At 42.6% G+C, this 18904-nt stretch overlaps 1 protein-coding gene across 1 annotated transcript in view; it reads right to left on the reverse strand.

Moving 5' to 3' along the window:
• Positions 1-18904, reverse strand: part of LOC126281559 (regulator of hypoxia-inducible factor 1-like) — a 222054-nt gene that overhangs the window by 113562 nt on the left and 89588 nt on the right. Inside the window, exons 6-8 of the mRNA XM_049980630.1 lie at positions 13944-14137; positions 12391-12551; positions 5197-5365 (exon numbers count right to left, since the gene is read on the reverse strand). Of these exons, the coding sequence (XP_049836587.1) occupies positions 5197-5365; positions 12391-12551; positions 13944-14137 (524 nt within the window). The remainder of the gene's footprint in view (positions 1-5196; positions 5366-12390; positions 12552-13943; positions 14138-18904) is intronic.

Here is an 18904-nt window from a genome sequence, read left to right on the forward strand (position 1 = left end):
TCGGGCATGGATGTGTGTGATGTCCTTAGGTTTAAGTAGTTCTAAGTCTAGGGGACTGATGACCTCAGATGTTAAGTCCCATAGTGCCTAGAGCCATTTTAACCAATTTTGCTTCTGCTCTCATACGAAATCGCACCTTAGACCATAAATCCAGGTGTATCTCCAGTGTGTCTAGCACGCAAACAGGTTAGTTGAAGGGCCTCAACTGGCCTCCTAACCAACACACGGCCATCACTGACACCGAGCCAGAACCAGCTTTCATTAGAAAACACAACACAGCTCCCTTTTGACACCACGGAAGTAGCAAATGGAGGTGGTTTGGGGTCAGACGAATGCACGATACAGGGCATCTGGCTCGTAACTGTCCTAGGAATAGCCGATTTGTAACAGTTCGCTGTGTCACTGTGTTGACAACTACTACTCATATTGCTGTCGCAGATATAGTACGATACGACATAGCTATACGCCGAAAACCCTGTCGGTAGTGCCACGTGGCGGTCCAGAGCCCGGTCTTCACGCAACCGTTCGTTCTCGTGACCACCGCTGTCACCAATAACGTACAGTGTCTACATTCCAAGAAAGGAAGGAAGATTGGATTTTACGTACCGTCGTCATCGTGGACATTACAGACGGAGCACAAGCTCAGATGGCATCAAGGATGGGGAAGGAAATCGGCCGTGGCCTTTCAAAGGAACCATCCCAGCATTTGCCCGGAGCGATTTAGGGAAATCAAGGAAACCCTATATCTGAATGGCCGGAAGCGGGTTTGAACCGTCGTCCTCCTGAACGCAAGTCCAATGTGTCAAAAACTGCGCCACCTCCCTTAGTGGCTACATTCCAGCCAAGTCTTTCTGCAATATCGCAGAAGGAATCCAGCTTCTTGTAGCCCTGTTATACGATCTTGTTCATTGAGATGTTGATAATGGCGTCTCTGGTGCCTTAAAAGCATTCTTGAACAACAACCCACCACGTACAATGCCAAAGGTGACTAACGCTCACGGCCGTTACAGCGTGTATTTACAGCAAATCTCACTTGCATTCTCGTGGTGGCACTACTTGCTCCACTCTTACGAGACTGGCGCGAAATTTAATAGACGTAACAGTTCAGATGTAGAAACACACACACACACCAACATGACACAAATCTCTTTCTTGGTGTTGCGATTTTTTCCCATTACTATATTTAAATTTTAGTCCACTGCGACCACAGCCTCTTCATTCAATGACACCTGGACAAGACCTGACATTCCGTCCTCCGTCGTTTTTCCATAATTTGTTCCGCAGCCACTTCACCCCAAGGAACCTAGATAGAACCGTTACTGTTTACAGTATTTATAAACTGATCTATTGCATAACGTAAGAAGGTCATGAGGCTGTTTTTGGATGATGCAGTTGTCTATAAGACGGTGTCCACGTCAGACGACTAGTGAGTTATAGGAAAGGCTGCAAACGATCAGTTATTGATGCACAGACTGGTAGTTGGCCCTCAATGTAAATACATGTTATCTACTGCTCATAAACAGGCGAAGAAGTTTACTACTGTAAGTTTACACTATTGACGACAAATCACTAAAAGCAACATCTACTTTCAAAATTTTAGTAGGAACCATCTGGAATGACCTAAAGTGGAATGACTACATAAAACAAAATGTAGGGAAAGCAGAAACCGGGTTGAGATTCATTGGAAGGATCTTACAGAAATGTTCTTCATTCACGAAAGAAGTGGCTATCAAAAAACTTGTTCGACAGATTATTCAATACCGCCCAACAGTCTGGGGCTCTGACCTGGCTCGATTAAAAGAAGAGACGGAGAGGATCGAGCTAAGAGTGGTGCATTTCACCACTGGATCGTTACTGGAAGCATATGGCGCTGCAGAAGCGGTCTCACGGGCCCTTCACTGACGGCTAGCACCATCTATAGGGCAATTCCAGTTTCATGCTTCTACACCTGGTATATCTAGATTGTGACGTTGCATTTCCCTTTTCAGATTTTCTAGTTTCCCTACCACGTTCAACCTTCAGAAATTCCACGCCCGGACTCGTAGACCGCCATCCTTTCATTGGTTATTAAGACTTTTTACTATGGTCACGTCTCCCTTTGCAGTCCACTCCCGGAGACCCGAAGGGGGGACTATTTCGGAATCTTTCGCCAATGCAGTTATCATCACGACACTTTTTACAGTTACAGGCCAAATGTCCTGTGGATACACGTTATGTGTCTTTACTGCAGTGGTTCTTATTTCCTTCAGCATCTTCACGCCATTGATCATTGCTGATTCTTCCGTCTTTAGGAGCATTTCCCCAGCCCAAGAAGAAGAGAGTGCCCTGAACCTCTGCCCACTCCTCCGCTCTCTTTGACAAGGCCGTTGGCAGAATGAAGGTGACTTCTTATGTTGGAAGTCTTCTGTCAACAATGCTGATTATTACCTAAAGTTTAAGCAGTGGCGGTTTTCGAATTCGGGACTGAGGACGTTTTGATTACTAATGAAAGACCTCATCCCAACACTACAGGTGCACAGACATACGTGTCGAAAAATGCCCACAGCTATAAAACGCGAGACATTAGAGCCAACATGGACTTTTACACGACAATCATCCTTTCCATGCTCCATTCGCGAATGGAACAGGCACAGAGTGGTGATGGGGAGGGTGGAAAGGACTGCAGACTGCTGTTCCACAAGGACCTTCCAGCATACACCGTTAGGTGGCTGCGGAGTATAGATGTATATCTTGACAATCAGCAAATTATTTCTATTAATGATCCATGTAATGCAGTTTATAAAAAGCTAACTCTAATATTAGGTGATCAGCGCCGTCTCTCGTGCGCTTATAACTAGATATGCACCAGATACTGCAATTTTTTTTTTAATTTCTAGAGAAGTGTTCGTCATATTGCGGGTCGGGTCGGCCGGCGTGGCCGAGCGGTTCTAAGGGCTTCAGTCTGGAACCGCGCGACCGCTATGGTCGCATGCTCGAATCCCGCCTCGGGCATGGATGTGTGTGAGGTCCTTAGGTTAGTTTGGTTTAAGTAGTTCTAAGCTCCAGGGGACTGATGCCCTGAGAAGTTAAGTCCCATAGTGCTCAGAGCCATTTGAACCATACTACGGCTCGCGGGCCGCATGCGGTCCGAATTGAGTTTTCGCGCCGCTCGCGTTTCTCAGCATCAGGCAACTAACATCCGAATCAAGGAATGTAGTTTACTCGCTCAGTAACAAAGAAAAAAGACAGTAACATGTTAAGGTCTGACTAACTTTAACTGACGTCTCTGAATTCGGAAATGAGTTGAGTAAAGCTGGCCACTTACCTCAGGGGCAGAGAGGTAAGTAGCGCAGCGACTGTGTGTAAGGACGTACGAGGGGAAATGTTTCATTGTTTGTCTTCCAGTACTGAAAGCTCACACGTGTGTGCTCTTCGTACCAGTCAGATGCTAATTTATTAATTTTGACACAGAAGTAACCTGGATTCGTGAACAGCTATTATAGTGATGGTCATCTTCAAGTGCAGTACAATTTGTAGCAAGGAATACGATATTCAATAAAGGCTGTTGTAATACAGGTTGGGAGAAAAAGGGCTTTCCATCTTTGGAATGATATGGAAATTTATTGAGATAACTGACAAAATTGGTAGATGTGTTATTCTGTAGCAAATAACCTCACGTTTTATTCAATTAAGGTCCGTCCGCTGTGACCGAGCGGTTCTAGGAGCGTCAGTCAGGAACCGCGCTGCTGCTACGGTCGCAGGTTCGATCCTGCCTCGGGCATGGGTGTGTGTGATGTCCTTAAGTTAGTTACGTTTAAGTAGTTCTAAGTCTAGGGGACTGATGACCTGCGATGTTAAGTCCCATTGTGCTTAGAGCCATTTGAACCATTTCACGTAGTGCATCAGTACCTTATTCCGCCACCAGCAGCACCAGCGAAGTCCACATTTAATATGGCTGCGTTCACGGGCGCGCATCGTGTTCACTGTGCTTTGGTTTGATGAAACGAACTCTGTAGCAACTGTTCGGCGTAAATTTCGCAACGAATACGCTAAAGAACTTCCAAGCAGGCGTACAAGTTACTCTTGGCCAATAACTTTGTGGAGACAGGTTACTCACTGCGACATGATAAACCACCAAGTCTCCCGCGTTTTGATGAGTATGTCAAACAGATTAGAGAGAGCTTTGCCCGCAGTTAACAAAAATGAAACGTCATATGCGACTGGCGAGAGTGGCATTCCACAAAAAACTGTTTGGCGAGTACTGGGTAGACGTTTGTACATGAAACCATACAGAGTCACAAAAGTAGAGCTCATAAGTAATGCTGATAAGGTTGCTCATGGGGAATTCTGTGTAGAAATTTTGCATCGGATGAAGGACGACAGGATTTTCCGAAACATTGTAATCTTCAACGATGAGTCAACATTTCATCTCAGTGGCATGCTGAACACCAACAACTACAGAATATGGAGCACCGACAATCCATATTCAACGTTCATAACAGCCCCAGAGTTAATGCGTTTTGTGCTCTTAGCAAATTGAAAGTGCACGGCCATTTCTTCTTTTTTGAGAAAACTGTTACTGACATTTTGTATCTGGATATGCTTGAAAAGTTTTTAATTCCACAGGTCGAGAAAGATAAGATGGGATGGTTTACCACCAGCAAGACGGAGCACCACCTCATTTCCTCGCGGAAGTTCTTTCAGTGAAAGGCCAATCGCATGGCCATCTCGCTCTCCACGCTTCACTCCACTGAATTTCTTTCTATGGGGTTTCATTAAAGACCGTGTGGATGTTCCTCCCCTAGCAAACAATTTAGCCGACCCGAAAAACACAAAAAACGCAACAATATTTCGACAGGCAATTGCAGTCTCACAACTTCTGAGTCACAGACATTGGCAGCAGTCTGAAACAGAGAACAGTCGACAGGAAGTGTTCTCAATGGTTCCAACTGCACGATCAGTGGTTGGGGGCACACAATCAACTTATCGCGCTTTTATTACAGCTAGTTTACTGGGGGATCAAATCTTACTAATTTATATAGCTTACCAATAAATATTAAGGTCGGTGCATTTGCATACCACATTTTCGCCCTACAAAGTAAATATTGGCTCTTGATCAAAAACGTCTGATGACGACTACTCTAGAGTCTTTGGTACTAATCAAATACAGCAACAAACCGTTTACTTTCACCAAAATGTGACCAGGGTCAGACTCACCATGTCGGGGAAGCCGTAGTAGTTATGCACGAAGAGGAAGTTCCTCCACATGTGCCTCCTGCAGAGCTCGGCGTGGTGTCCGAGCAGCGGCTTCCACAGAGGTCCGGAGCCGAGCCGCGGCAGCACGTACGTGCTCACCAGTATCGTCGCCACCAGGTTGGGCAGCAGCCTGCGACCAGTGTGTTACTGTACTTGGTTCATCTTCTGTTACCTCTAATTCTACACGTCCCACGTAACTGATGAATTACGCCGTCTGGCTGACTGCTAAGTGCAAGCCGTTTTGTAATTTACAGGCAGCGTGCAGGCCACATAATTGTTTTGGTTGATGACTATGATGTGAGAAAGGATAAGGTGATTGCACTGCCGACATGCATCCTACTCCTCTTCAGAAGCACCATGAGCGGCTGTAGCGGCAGCCCTGACTTGCCGCCGGCCCGGGTGGCCGTGCGGTTCTGGGCGCTACAGTCTGGAGCCGAGCGACCGCAACGGTCGCAGGTTCGAATCCTGCCTCGGGCATGGATGTGTGTGATGTCCTTAGGTTAGTTATGTTTAAATAGTTCTAAGTCCCATAGTGCTCATAGCCATTTGAAGCATTTGAACCCTGACTTGCCCACCACTTTAGCTACAAAGTAGAACACAAGTTGCCTTGGAAGCATTTGGCTCGATCCTATCAAGCGTTGTAAATGAAGCAGGCAGCTTGAACGTCTATTGATCAAAGCTTATCATGTGAACAATGACGACCGTAAAACAATCGTGGCGTTAAATGAAATGAATTCTGTACTACGGATTTACGAAAAAAAAAAGCAGAACGAATATTAAGTATTAAGTCTTTATATCGGGAGGAAAGAGTGCACTAGTTTACAATATTAGGTTTCACATGTGATCAATCATCAATTAAAAATAGAAGTAACAAGATAATATCAAGGCAACATCTATAGGGTTGAGACGAGAAAGAGAGAAAGAGAAATACTAGCATTAAGGAGAAGCCGTGGAGCCTGGCGGCAAGTCGCGTAGACTCTAGGCCGTCGCATCTCAGTGTTATACAAGCGGCGGTCAGCGACAGTATGCTTCCGACTACGTGAAGCATCTATATCATATACCTCTCTCGGATAGTCAACATCAAGCTCGATTTTCAAAGGCTCTCGCTATTCTTGTAACTGTGAGAGGCCGTAGGGCCGAAGTTTCCCCAACATGGTTCAAATGGCTGTGAGCACTATGCGACTTAACTTCTAAGGTCATCAGTCGCCTAGAACTTAGAACTAATTAAACCTAACTAACCTATGGACATCACACACATCCATGCCCGAGGCAGGATTCGAACGTGCGACCGTAGCGGTCGCTCGGCTCCAGACTGTAGCGCCCAGAACCGCACGGCCACTCCGGCCGGCTCCCCAACATGGCGCCCATCACTAGATCACTACGTCCTCTGTGATGTTCACTGACAAGGTAGACGCCAATCGTTGACTTCCCCTAAAGAAAGACAAAAGTGAAGCTAACGACCCTGTAGGGTCATCCCATCAGGAAAACAGAAGACTATCAGGGAACGTATGGTTTCTAGCACAAACGTAACAGGGTGTTCAAACAAAAAACTTCGTTCTAACTGCCAGCAACCTCCCAAGACGGTATCTCCGGGCTCCTGCCGTCTTTCATGCAACCAAGGATATCTCTAACGACCACCATCATCTTGGCGACCTCCTATAATTACAATACGAAAGTCTCTGCGTTAAAACTAAATTGTTCCAAAATTACTGCTGTACAGAGGGAATGATGATATGTAATTTCCTTCTCTGTCTCGTCACGGAGACACACAGAAATTCGAGAGGCAACGTTTTTCATTTTAACTTGTAACTTAATTTTATAACAACATACCGGGTGTTTCGAAATGAATATCGTAGTTTTAGGTGGTGGTGGTGGTTAGTGTTTAACGTCCCGTCGACAAAGAGGTCATTAGAGACGGGGCGCAAGCTCGGGTTAGGGAAGGATTGGGAAGGAAATCGGCCGTGCCCTTTCAAAGGAACCATCCCGGCATTTGCCTGAAACGAATTAGGGAAATCAGGATGGCCGGAGACGGAATTGAACCGTCATCCTCCCGAATGCGAGTCCAGTGTGCTAACCACTGCGCCACCTCGCTCGGTCGTAGTTTTAGGGCTCTGTAGCATTTTTACATTCGATTTACAATTATAAATAATACAGACTATAGTTTATGTGCCGGTTTTCCAAACTAAATGTTTCTGCATGATTTTCTGGATCGTATCGTATTCAGCCATGAATCGACTTTTCACCTAAGTGAAAATGTGAACCCACACAAAGTGCAAGTCTGGGATTCAGCAAATCCCCACTAGACGGTACTTCTGGTAATGGTGGGTATAAAGATATTATTGCTGCTTTTGATGGACTGTGAAAACTGTGACAAGAGCTATCAGGGAGGGCACTGTTAGATGAGAAAACTGTCAAAAGAAAGTGAATACTAACAGATAGTAAGATAAATAAACTTAAGGCACATTAGGGTATATCCTTATGAGCTATGGCGATGAAAAACAGACAAGGAGGCAGCGTAGGCTACTTATTTCCATAAATTGTCTACAGCGAAGGATCCAATAAATGTATTGTGTCCTAAAGGTTTAGATACTTGGTGTGGATACCAAGACAGATATCTGGAGGACATATGTACCAACATTTCTTAGCACCAGCAGAGATGGATGTAATAAAATACACACGTAGAATGGCAGAAAAAAACACAAAACCAAAAGAAAAGTAACGTAGAGTAATGAATTTCAGGAAAAATTTATGTAGATAACATATTTAAGTGATAAATATAGTGCGACATAAGCCATTGCAAGGGTACAGTAATAACTCGTGTAACCAGCAGAATTTTGAATGCAAGTATGAATTCGGGTGCATAGTTTTGTATGGATGCTAGATCTCATTTTGTGGGGTGGAGTTCCATGTCTGTTGCACTTGGTCGATCAATATAGGGATGGGTAATGCTTCTTTTGGATTGCGGTGAATCTGTTGTCTGATGATGTCTCACACGTCCTCGACTGGAACATATATGGTGTCACATGTTGCGGCATCATCGCAGATTAACACAGTGATCGAGGGAGGACAGAATAGATCTCTTATTTCCGCCAATAATCACAAAACGTTTGATACTTGAACTACCGGTTTCAGTCAGGAATGCCCATCTTCAGATATTCAGCAAAATATGTGAAATGAAATACAACTAGTTACCAGATCACGCCTTAGAAAAATAAAATGTGTCATAACGAAAACTTATCATTTTCATGGATATGAAAACATGTGCTTAAAATATGACGAGGCATCCCTGTCTTATAACATGTCCAAAGGTAATAAATCCATAGTGGCAACGTCACAAAATATACAAAAAAACAGCACAGCATCATCACACACATCTAAAATATGATGATCAGGCTTCATAATGTCTATCGCTACTGGTCGTAAAAAAACTACAATACAGTGGCTATAACATATGTTTGTGTTGTAAGCTTGTTCGATGTTGCTACTGTGAGTCTACACCTATTCGTCAATTACAAAAAGAAATGTATATTATCCAATAAGTGAAGTGTACAACAGGTAAATCTGTAGTGGGCTGGCCACATGTACAAGTTATTACATTGATAGCAGGTAATAATTAAAACCACAAATCAGTTAAATTTAAAATTGTTAAAAGGAAATGATTAAGTGAATAACATGATTTTGAGACGCTCTTGTGGTCATTTTATATAATAATAATAACTTACTCAAAAACAAGCTGATTTAACTAATTAATTAACATAAAGTCTGTAGGATACCTAAGGAAAGAAGCGAAAAATAATGAAAACAAAAGACTAAAGTAAGTAATCAGCGACACCTGTTGACGTAGGCGCCAGAATGGAGCATAGGCGAGAAGTCGGATGACCTAACCTTCAGTACTCCGTTCCAAGGAAAGTGCAACAAAATGTTATAACAGTCACTTAAAAAGACTATCTTGTTGCCGGCCAGGGTGGCAGAGCGGTTCTAAGCGCTACAGTCTGGAACCGCGCCACTGCTACAGTCGCAGGTATAAATCCTGCCTCGGGCGTAGATTTGTGTGATGTTCTTAGTTTAGTTAGGTTTAAGTAGTTCTAAGTTCTAGGGGACTGATGCCCTCAGAAGTTAAGTCCCATAGTCCTCAGAGGCATTTGAACCATTATCTTATTAATCAAATGCATTACATAAACAGAGAAGGGAGAATCACATGTGAGAGTAAACTGAAGAAAGTAAGAAAAAGAAGCAAATATGTGATGCACTCTATTCTATCTAACTACAGGGCAAAATATACCTAGGAGAGGCCGTCAATCGTCAATACCTTATCATCTGCTCCCATCCTGTCCGCCTCTCCCCAATCTCACATATCCTGGCCTCACCATTGACCATCACGTCACCTGGAACCCTCATCTCCACTCTATCCAATCAAAAGCCCACAACCACCTCCGACTCCTCAAACTCACCTCTGGCCAGATGGGGGGTTTGAACACCTCCACTATCCTCCAAACCTACAAATCCTTAATATGTCCCATCCCCTGTTATGCCAGTCCCGCCTGGATATCTGCACCCCCTCCCTAAAACCCTGTAAGTCCCTCCAGTTCTTCGAGCTCAATTGCACTCTACCTCGCCTTCCGTATACACCTCGCGTCCCCCATGCAGATCCTCTACGACCTATTTCCTTTCCCCCATCTGCTCCTTTTCCTCGAACATATCTGTATCCTCTACACCCCCCGCCACCTTGATCCCCCTCATCCCCTGGTTGCTCCTCTACTCTTAAACGCCCACCCTCTGCCGCTCCTTCACCGTTGTGTCCCCCCTACCCCCGACCTCTACACCCTTCATCTCCTTTCCCAATGCGGCTTCTGTTGACTCCCCCTCATGGATGATGCTCTCTCTCCCTCCATTGGGACCGATGACCTATGCAGTTTGGTCCCTATAACCTTTAAACCAACTAACCAACCTCCCTCCATTTATCCCTCCTATCAACTCTCATCCTCACATCCCCCTCCCTTCTTCTGTCGTTTTCCTGGGCTACCTCTCCCCCTCCTTCCATCCTGTTTTTTCCCCACCTACCCTCTCTCTGAATCCCTTCTCTCCCATGAGTCCTTTTGCAGTCCCCTCCTCTGTCTTTCCCCACTCCCTCTCATGTCTACCCTGCCCCCCCCCCCCCCTTTATGTGGCCATTTTACAAGTCACCGCTTTTATCGCCTGCTTTTATTGTTTATTATCTTCATCTTCTGTTTTAAAAATTCTGTAGGCTGAAGAGCCTCGTACAAAGCTGCTGCCAGCCCTTCCCCTTTGGAGGAATCGAAACTCAATAAGGGAAAAAAATCGTCAATACAAAATACTGTCAAATAGAGCAAAGTAACGTGGGATACAAGTTCGCGTTGCCCATTGAGAACTTTTGCAGGGTCCTGTCTTCTGGCTCTAAAAATTTCAAACACTTCCAATAAGATGAGAACACGGCCCTTTTGTGCTCTGCGAAGAATACGCACTCTTTTTCAGTACTTCCTATAGCAAGACCAGTTTCTGCTAACTGCATCTCGAAGTCAGTTGGCTGTAAATGTTTCTTAAACCACACATTAAAAGAGCGACATTAAAAAAATCGAGTGGTGTCAGGTCTGGGGAACATGGGGGGGCTATGCAATTGGCGCCTCACAGCCAACCCATTGATCTGAAAAGCGGTCACTGAGAAAATCCCGGATGTCAGCCAGGTAGTGGGTTGGTGAACCATCTTGCATGAAGTAAACATTTCGTTCTTGGTCATCCTCATCGATCTGTGGTATCAAAAATTGTTGTAACGTATCCAGGTACACTATCCCGTCGATAGTTCTCTCATGGAAAAAAAGGGGCCGCGCACTTTGTTCTTGCGCAATGCACAAAAAACTTTCAGTTTAGGGCTATCACGAAGTGTTGCAATGTCTGATATGTACTTTCACTGCCCCAAATCCTACAGGTATGTATGTTAACCTTTCCACTTAAGTGAAAATTCGACTCATCAGAAAAGATGATTTTGTCCAAGAAATGTTCATCCTCAAGTAATTGATTTAACACATCCGCACAGAAGTTCGTCCGAGCAATTTTATCAGTGTCTTTTATTGTTTGTTCGATAGTAAATGTGTACGGTTTCAAATGCAAACGGTTTCTCAAAACACGCCAGTTCACAAGATGCACGCCCGAACGATTTCGTACGGCTGTTGAGAAAACGTTGTCTCACTCGCTCAATGAAGTCGTCTGATGTGCTTGGACGATCTGACGATTCCCCATGTCTTACCGAGCACCCTGTTTCTACAAAACATTTATGTCACTCATAAATTGTAGGCCTAGTAGGAGGATCTTTAGCGTACTTGGTACGGAAATCAGACTGAACTGTTGTCGCCGACTTCGATTCTTCAAACCAAAACACACAGCTAGCACGTTGGGGTCCAGTGAAGGCTTCCTTCTTTAACGCAACTGCAGCAAGCGCTCCTTAAGGAGCGATTCGTGGCCAGCGAACTACGCGAGACAACAGTTGAAGTATTTCCCTACAAATTGACACTACAATCACCTGTGAAGGTACTATTAACTAATTTATACGAATTTTCAATGTTGTAAAGTCCTTATTGAAACACACTACAGTTTCGCCACTCATACAGTAAAACTCAGCAATAGGCTTGACGTTGCAAATTACTACTTATTCGCGACACTTTAGTGCGCAGTTACCACGTATACCACTGAAAGTATCTGGAAAATTTATCATTGTACACACATAGTTCGTGAAACGTGACTTCATAAACATTGAGATTCATGAAAAACTAGCGCTTTCTTAAAACGGAGGGCGAATAACCCATACTATACTTATTCAGTGTCTGATAATCAGAATTCTTAGCGTCTTCCAACCAACTTTAAAAATTATTTCAAACATTTTCTGAAATTTGTCTGGCTTATCTGCTTAACGTCAAGTACTTAACACTATACCCCGTTTGTAATGTAATTAGACGTTTGAAAAATTTGCTCGTAATTGCTAATTCCGTTACAATTCGTAGCCTTCATTATATAAATCTACCTTGCCGCATGAAGCTCCAAGTTCGCATGCGACCGCAGAAGAATACATGTGGTACGTGAACAAATACTTTGAATGAAACGTAGGAAATGAGTCCAGTCTATCAGTAAAATAAAATTTCTTACCGTAAAACGCGGCTACAGACTTTTCCGAAGACATTGAACCCCTTCTTCCTGTCCAGTTCCCCAATGACGCTGTACGACGTAAGTAATCCACTTAGAACGATGAATGAATCAGTGTAGACAATGGCAGTTCTTCCTATGACTGTCCACGGATGTTGTAGTTGCTGAAAGAGGTCAAAGTTCTTACTCACTGGTAATGGTTATTAACACTTTAACGTAATAAAACATTTCAGTGTACAAGTTATATAAAGTAAACGTAATTATTAATTCATAAAACCAAATACACGAATTCTGAACCTACATTAGGAGTTTATTTACTATTGTCAACAAAACGGAATCTTAGTTGTTTTTTTGTGGTGGTGACAGTAGTAGCAGTTTTAATCGGAAAGATCATCAACAGGCAACACAAAAATATTATAGCAGCTTATATGCTATCAGTCTTACTGTGTCTTCAATGAAAAATAAAGGTGTATAAAGCTATTCCGCGTCACTGTAGGCAGAGGTAAAAATGCTTTTACACAGCTGGTGTCCCCATTATCTCTCCTCACATATCAGATAACTGTCATCACTCTATAACTGTAATACCATATCGTATATGTCCACCATCTTGTCTGTATCTATGCATCACTCTAAATCATTCTCCTTCTTCATTTCAGCCATACTCAACTGTAAATAATTGCCTACTAAACTGCATCTTAACCGAATTGATTCTAGATTCAAAATGAGAGTAAAGCTCTATTTCCATCGGCTTAGTTTCCATCTAGGCGTTTCCTGGCTACTTTACTTCCGTTAGACAGTAAACCAGTACATCTGTTACAGTGTCAACACTACTCATGCTTCTCTCATCCCTATCTATTTTTGTTTTCCTCGTTCCACCGCCTTTGCCAGCCTTTACCAATTGTTTCTCACGCTTCATCTGAGAAGTCAACTTCATATCTGATTCCTTCTGTACTGCTTCCACATACATACGGTAGATATCGTTGCTCACATTCGACAAGATGTAATGAAGGAACTGATTAACACGATGTTAATGCAACTGACATTTCTAAAATAACATTCATCACTATATTATTATCGTTGTTATTAATATATACTACTCATGTCTTACGCATGCTGCAATGTTAACACATTAATGATGTCTGGTTGGGTGTAAGACAGGGCCTAAACGCCCTGATGGTAGCCAGCGAAATAAACGCATCCGTAAATAATCTCAGTTCATAGACCATTTCTAGTATGCAGAGTGCCATCCACATAGCGGCAGGGAAAATACTAACGGGCAACATAGTAAGATTACTTAGAAGTACAAATGTAGTTTATTCGTGACAATAGTGACGCAGGATGACTTCGTATAATACAGCTTTATTAACCCTACGGTAACCGTGTTATCTGCTATAATATTTTTACTTCCTGATGATGATTGTTTCGATCTAAACTGGTAGAAAATGATTATCTGTTTTATCAGCAGCCTGTGGTTCAATATAAATATGATTTCCTTCAATTAAGAGGTAGTTAAGATGGTGGTCTGTGAGGAGAAGATACTTGGTACTTGGTCTCACCTCAACGGCGGCCGTTCTGTTGACATGAGGCACGAACATGGCGGCCACGGACTTGTGAAAAATGAGCAGGGCCAGCATGTTCACGAAGCGCATTAAGTGCACACCGGGGATATCTTCAGCTTCTGCAGCCGTCGACGTCAGTGTCTGCAGGTTGGCGCGCACAGAGAAAGCAGCCAAGATCCGGCGCCACCACGCTGCCGAAAACGTGAAACTGCTGGTGTATCATGACTACCAAAGTATCACAAGATAACACTATAACACTAATGTCATATTTTTTCAATACTTTCCTTAAGATCATCTAATTTTGTACAATCAAAAGAATTTGTTTTTCTGTAATTTCACCTGAGACTGAAACAAAATGTTTTTCTTGTCTGATATGCACTTTGTAAAACGAACTGTATCAACGTTTATTATTTTTCCATAATTTATTAGACTGGAATATGTGGGTAGAGAAATATTAGCGATAATTTAGATGCTTTTATGCTTGCCAGAGAGTCAACTAAGATAGTAGGAATGCCTCTGACTGTTGCCTTGTTAGGCATGTGTGTGATTGCTCAGAATTCCTGTTCTAGCCACGATAAAGAGCGGGGATGTGTGCATCGTGCAAGACGAGAAGTAGGAGAATGTACCCTCTACTGCTATAAAGAGTGGGAACGGCGTGCGTGGAAAGACGAAATACGCTCCAGATAACATAAAGAGCCTGTCCCGTTGTCCTCTGCACTTGACCAGGGAGTTCTCGTAACAACTGGAGCTAGTAGGCCATTGTCGTAGACGCAGACACTGTCATACTCTTAGCATCGACAACATGTAAGACTCCTCACGTAGGATTAGCTAAGAACTTTTGTAAGGTGTACCCAGTGAACTTAATTGAGAACTACTAACTGAATAATAACGCTACTCATGTAAAATTCTAACTCCGTAATCTTGACATAAATCTTGTCGTTGTTACTAGACTGGCACATTGCACCTATCCTACTGTGATCTGGCCGAGTGGCAATAATGAATATCTAATCGGTCACCAAAAGAAAGAAACATATTTAAAAATTATGCCAGTTTGGCTTTGTTCGAAAACGATCTAAATATTGTTGTAATACCATCTGAATCAGGCTCCTTTGTTTAATATAACAATCGCAGAGAGTGAAAATTATTAAGATGTTGAACGAGAATGCTATTAAATTACTAGTAAAATAATTTAAATGCAATAATACTGACAGACTAAAACAAAGTTTTTTTTTTCATTTCGTGACTGATTTTTGAAAGGGTTTTCTTTTGCTTGCTTTGTGCTTCTTATTCCAACCATGTAGCTCCTTTGAATTTTATTATTATTATTATTACACACAAAGATTTATAAATTACTACAGACAGTGGAATCCTACAGTTTTTATTTGTGAATTTGATGAGTTCTACCTTTACAAGTAAACTTTACTGCAAGGTAAACGCAATGTTGTCAGCAATAGAGAAAGCTCTCCAATTAGCCATTCCTGTAACGATTATTTGAATTTTTTCCCAAATTATTACATTTTATTTCCTTTAGTAATTTAAAACGATAGTTAACATTTCTGTTTCTTGTTTAGAAGAGCGATTCTGGCGCTTTCGTGTACGAGCACATTCGTGAGCACATGTTTGTTCAGGTAACTCACATAATTGTTACTGCTCTGATAGCCAACAGGTTATGAATGGGGTATGTCCAAATGGAGTGACGACCGAATTTAGAAGTAACTTCCATTTGCTCTGTCTTTTCAAAATTTCGTGGTACTTCTTGTTGTCATTGTTCTGTGTGAGTTGCACTACTTTACAGAAAACATTCGAAATTTACGCAAGAAGAAGGAGGAGTAAGTTACTTGCAGAAGTAACTTGTTGTAGACATTCACCGCTGATCAATTACCGTTTCAAAAATGACTGCCTTATCTTTCACATCCAATTCGACTTACAAGTTGCATGTAACAACCAGTAAACACTGAACGAAAATTTGACAAACGGAACAAAACTACAACAAGCGAGGGAATGTTTACAGCCAACACTTCTTGAAAATAAGAGAATCTAGAACCGTTCGCTGGAAAGCATAGGCTATTTAATTTGAATTAAGGATGAATGGTTTGACACTCTACTCCTTGTCACATTCGTCAGACGACGGCAAAAACATCCTGTAAGTGCGCTAGCGGCACCAGAATAAATTACTGGAGTTAGGAGTGGACCCTTATTCTATGACAGAAGACATCAGTGTTTACCTGTAAAAAATTTGTTTAATTTCTGTATTATTCTCAAAGAAGCACACGGGTTTGCATAGATTGTCACATAACAATTTCAGGACAGTTATCCTGACCTTACAATGTTAGATAGACAATAATCAATCAGACTGGTGAACATGTGATTAAAGACTTCCCAGACATCAAAATGTGAGATTATATAACAGCAGAACTTATATTACTTTGCCATCTAGGAAACAAGACTATACAGAACGGCCGGTACAAGAAAGGAATTAGAATTAGATTGCCACATATGAAGAAAATAATCTTAAATACATATTGTCAGCTTCCTACAACAAGTCATCTTTTTTTTGTCATCAGTCTACTGACTGGTTTGATGCGACCCGCCACGAACTCCTTTCCTGTGCTAACCTTTTCATCTCAGAGTAGCATTTGCAACCTACGTCCTCAATATTTGCTTGACGTATTCCAATCTCTGTCTTCCTCTACAGTTTTTGCCCTCTACAGCCCGCTCTGGTGCCATGGAAGTCATTCCCTCATGTCTTAGCAGATGTCCTATCATCCTGTCCCTTCTCCTTATCAGTGTTTTCCACATATTCCTTTCCTCTCCGATTCTGCGTAGAACCTCCTCATTCCTTACCTTATCAGTCTACCTAATTTTCAACATTCGTCTATAGCACCACATCTCAAATGCTTCGATTCTCTTCTGTTCCGGTTTTCCCACAGTCCATGTTTCACTACCATACAATGCTGTACTCCAGACGTACATCCTCAGAAATTTCTTCCTCAAATTAAGGCCGGTATTTGATATTAGTAGACTTCTCTTGGCCAGAAATGCCTTTTTTGCCATAGCGAGTCTGCTTTTGATGTCCTCCTTGCTCCGTCCGTCATTGGTTATTTTACTGCCTAGGGAGCAGAATTCCTTAACTTCATTGACTTCGTGACCATCAATCCTGATGTTAAGTTTATCGCTATTCTCATTTCTACTACTTCTCATTACCTTCGTCTTTCTCCGATATAATCTCAAACCATACTGTGTACTCATTAGACTGTTCATTCCGTTCAGCAGATCATTTAATTCTTCTTCACTTTCACTCAGGATAGCAATGTCATCAGCGAATCGTATCATTGACGTCCTTTCACCTTGTATTTTAATTCCACTCCTGACCCTTCCTTTTATTTCCATCATTGCTTCCTCGATGTACAGATTGAAGAGTAGGGGTGAAAGGCTACAGCCTTGTCTTACACCCTTCTTAATACTAGCACTTCGTTCTTGATCGTCCACTCTTATTGTTCCCTCTTGGTTGTTGTGCATATTGTATATGACCCGTCTCTCCCTATAGCTTACCCCTACTTTTTTCAGAATCTTGAACAGCTTGCACCATTTTATATTGGCGAACGCTTTTTCCAGGTCGACAAATCCTATGAACGTGTCTTGATTTTTCTTTAGCCTTGCTTCCATTATTAGCCGTAACGTCAGAATTGCCTCTCTCGTGCCTTTACTTTTCCTGAAGCCAAACTGATCATCACCTAGCGCATTCTCAATTTTCTTTTACATTCTTCTGTATATTATTCTTGTAAGCAGTTTCGATGCATGAGCTGTTAAGCTGATTGTGCGATAATTCTCGCACTTGTCAGCTCTTGCCGTCTTCGGAATTGTGTGGATGATGCTTTTCCGAAAGTCAGATGGTATGTCGCCAGACTCATATATTCTACACACCAACGTGAACAGTCGTTTTGTTGCCACTTCCCCTAATGATTTTAGAAATTCTGATGGACTGTTATCTATCCCTTTTGCCTTATTTGACCGTAAGTCCTCCAAAGCTCTTTTAAATTTCGATTCTAATACTGGATCCCATATCTCTTCTAAATCGACTCCTGTTTCTTCTTCTATCACATCAGACAAATCTTCACCCTCATAGAGGCTTTCAATGTATTCTTTCCACCTATCTGCTCTCTCCTCTGCATTTAACAGTGGAATTCCCGTTGCACTCTTAATGTTACCACCGTTGCTTTTAATGTCACCAAACGTTGTTTCGACTTTCCTGTATGCTGAGTCTGTCCTTCCGACAATCATATCTTTTTCGATGTCTTCACATTTTTCCTGCAGCCATTTCGTCTTAGCTTCCCTGCACTTCCTATTTATTTCATTCCTCAGCGACTTGTATTTCTGTATTCCTGATTTTCCCGGAACATGTTTGTACTTCCTCCTTTCATCAATCAACTGAAGTATTTCTTCTGTTACCCATGGTTTCTTCGCAGTTACCTTCTTTGTACCTATGTTTTCCTTCCCAACTTCTGTGATGGCCGTTTTTACTGACGTCCATTCCTCTTCAACTGTGTTGCCTACTGCGCTATTCCTTATTGCTGTATCTATAGCGCTAGAGAACTTCAAATGTATCTCGTCATTCCTTAGAACTTCCGTATCCCACTTCTTTGCGTATTGATTCTTCCTGACTAATATCTTGAACTTCAGCCTACTCTTCATCACTACTACACTCCTGGCAATGGAAAAAAGAACACATTGACACCGGTGTGTCAGACCCACCATACTTGCTCCGGACACTGCGAGAGGGCTGTACAAGCAATGATCACACGCACGGCACAGCGGACATACCAGAAACCGCGGTGTTGGCCGTCGAATGGCGCTAGCTGCGCAGCATTTGTGCACCGCCGCCGTCAGTGTCAGCCAGTTTGCCGGGGCATACGGAGCTCCATCGCAGTCTTTAACACTGGTAGCATGCCGCGACAGCG

The sequence above is a fragment of the Schistocerca gregaria genome, chromosome 7 (assembly GCF_023897955.1).
Source record: "Schistocerca gregaria isolate iqSchGreg1 chromosome 7, iqSchGreg1.2, whole genome shotgun sequence".
NCBI classification, from domain to species: domain Eukaryota; kingdom Metazoa; phylum Arthropoda; class Insecta; order Orthoptera; family Acrididae; genus Schistocerca; species Schistocerca gregaria.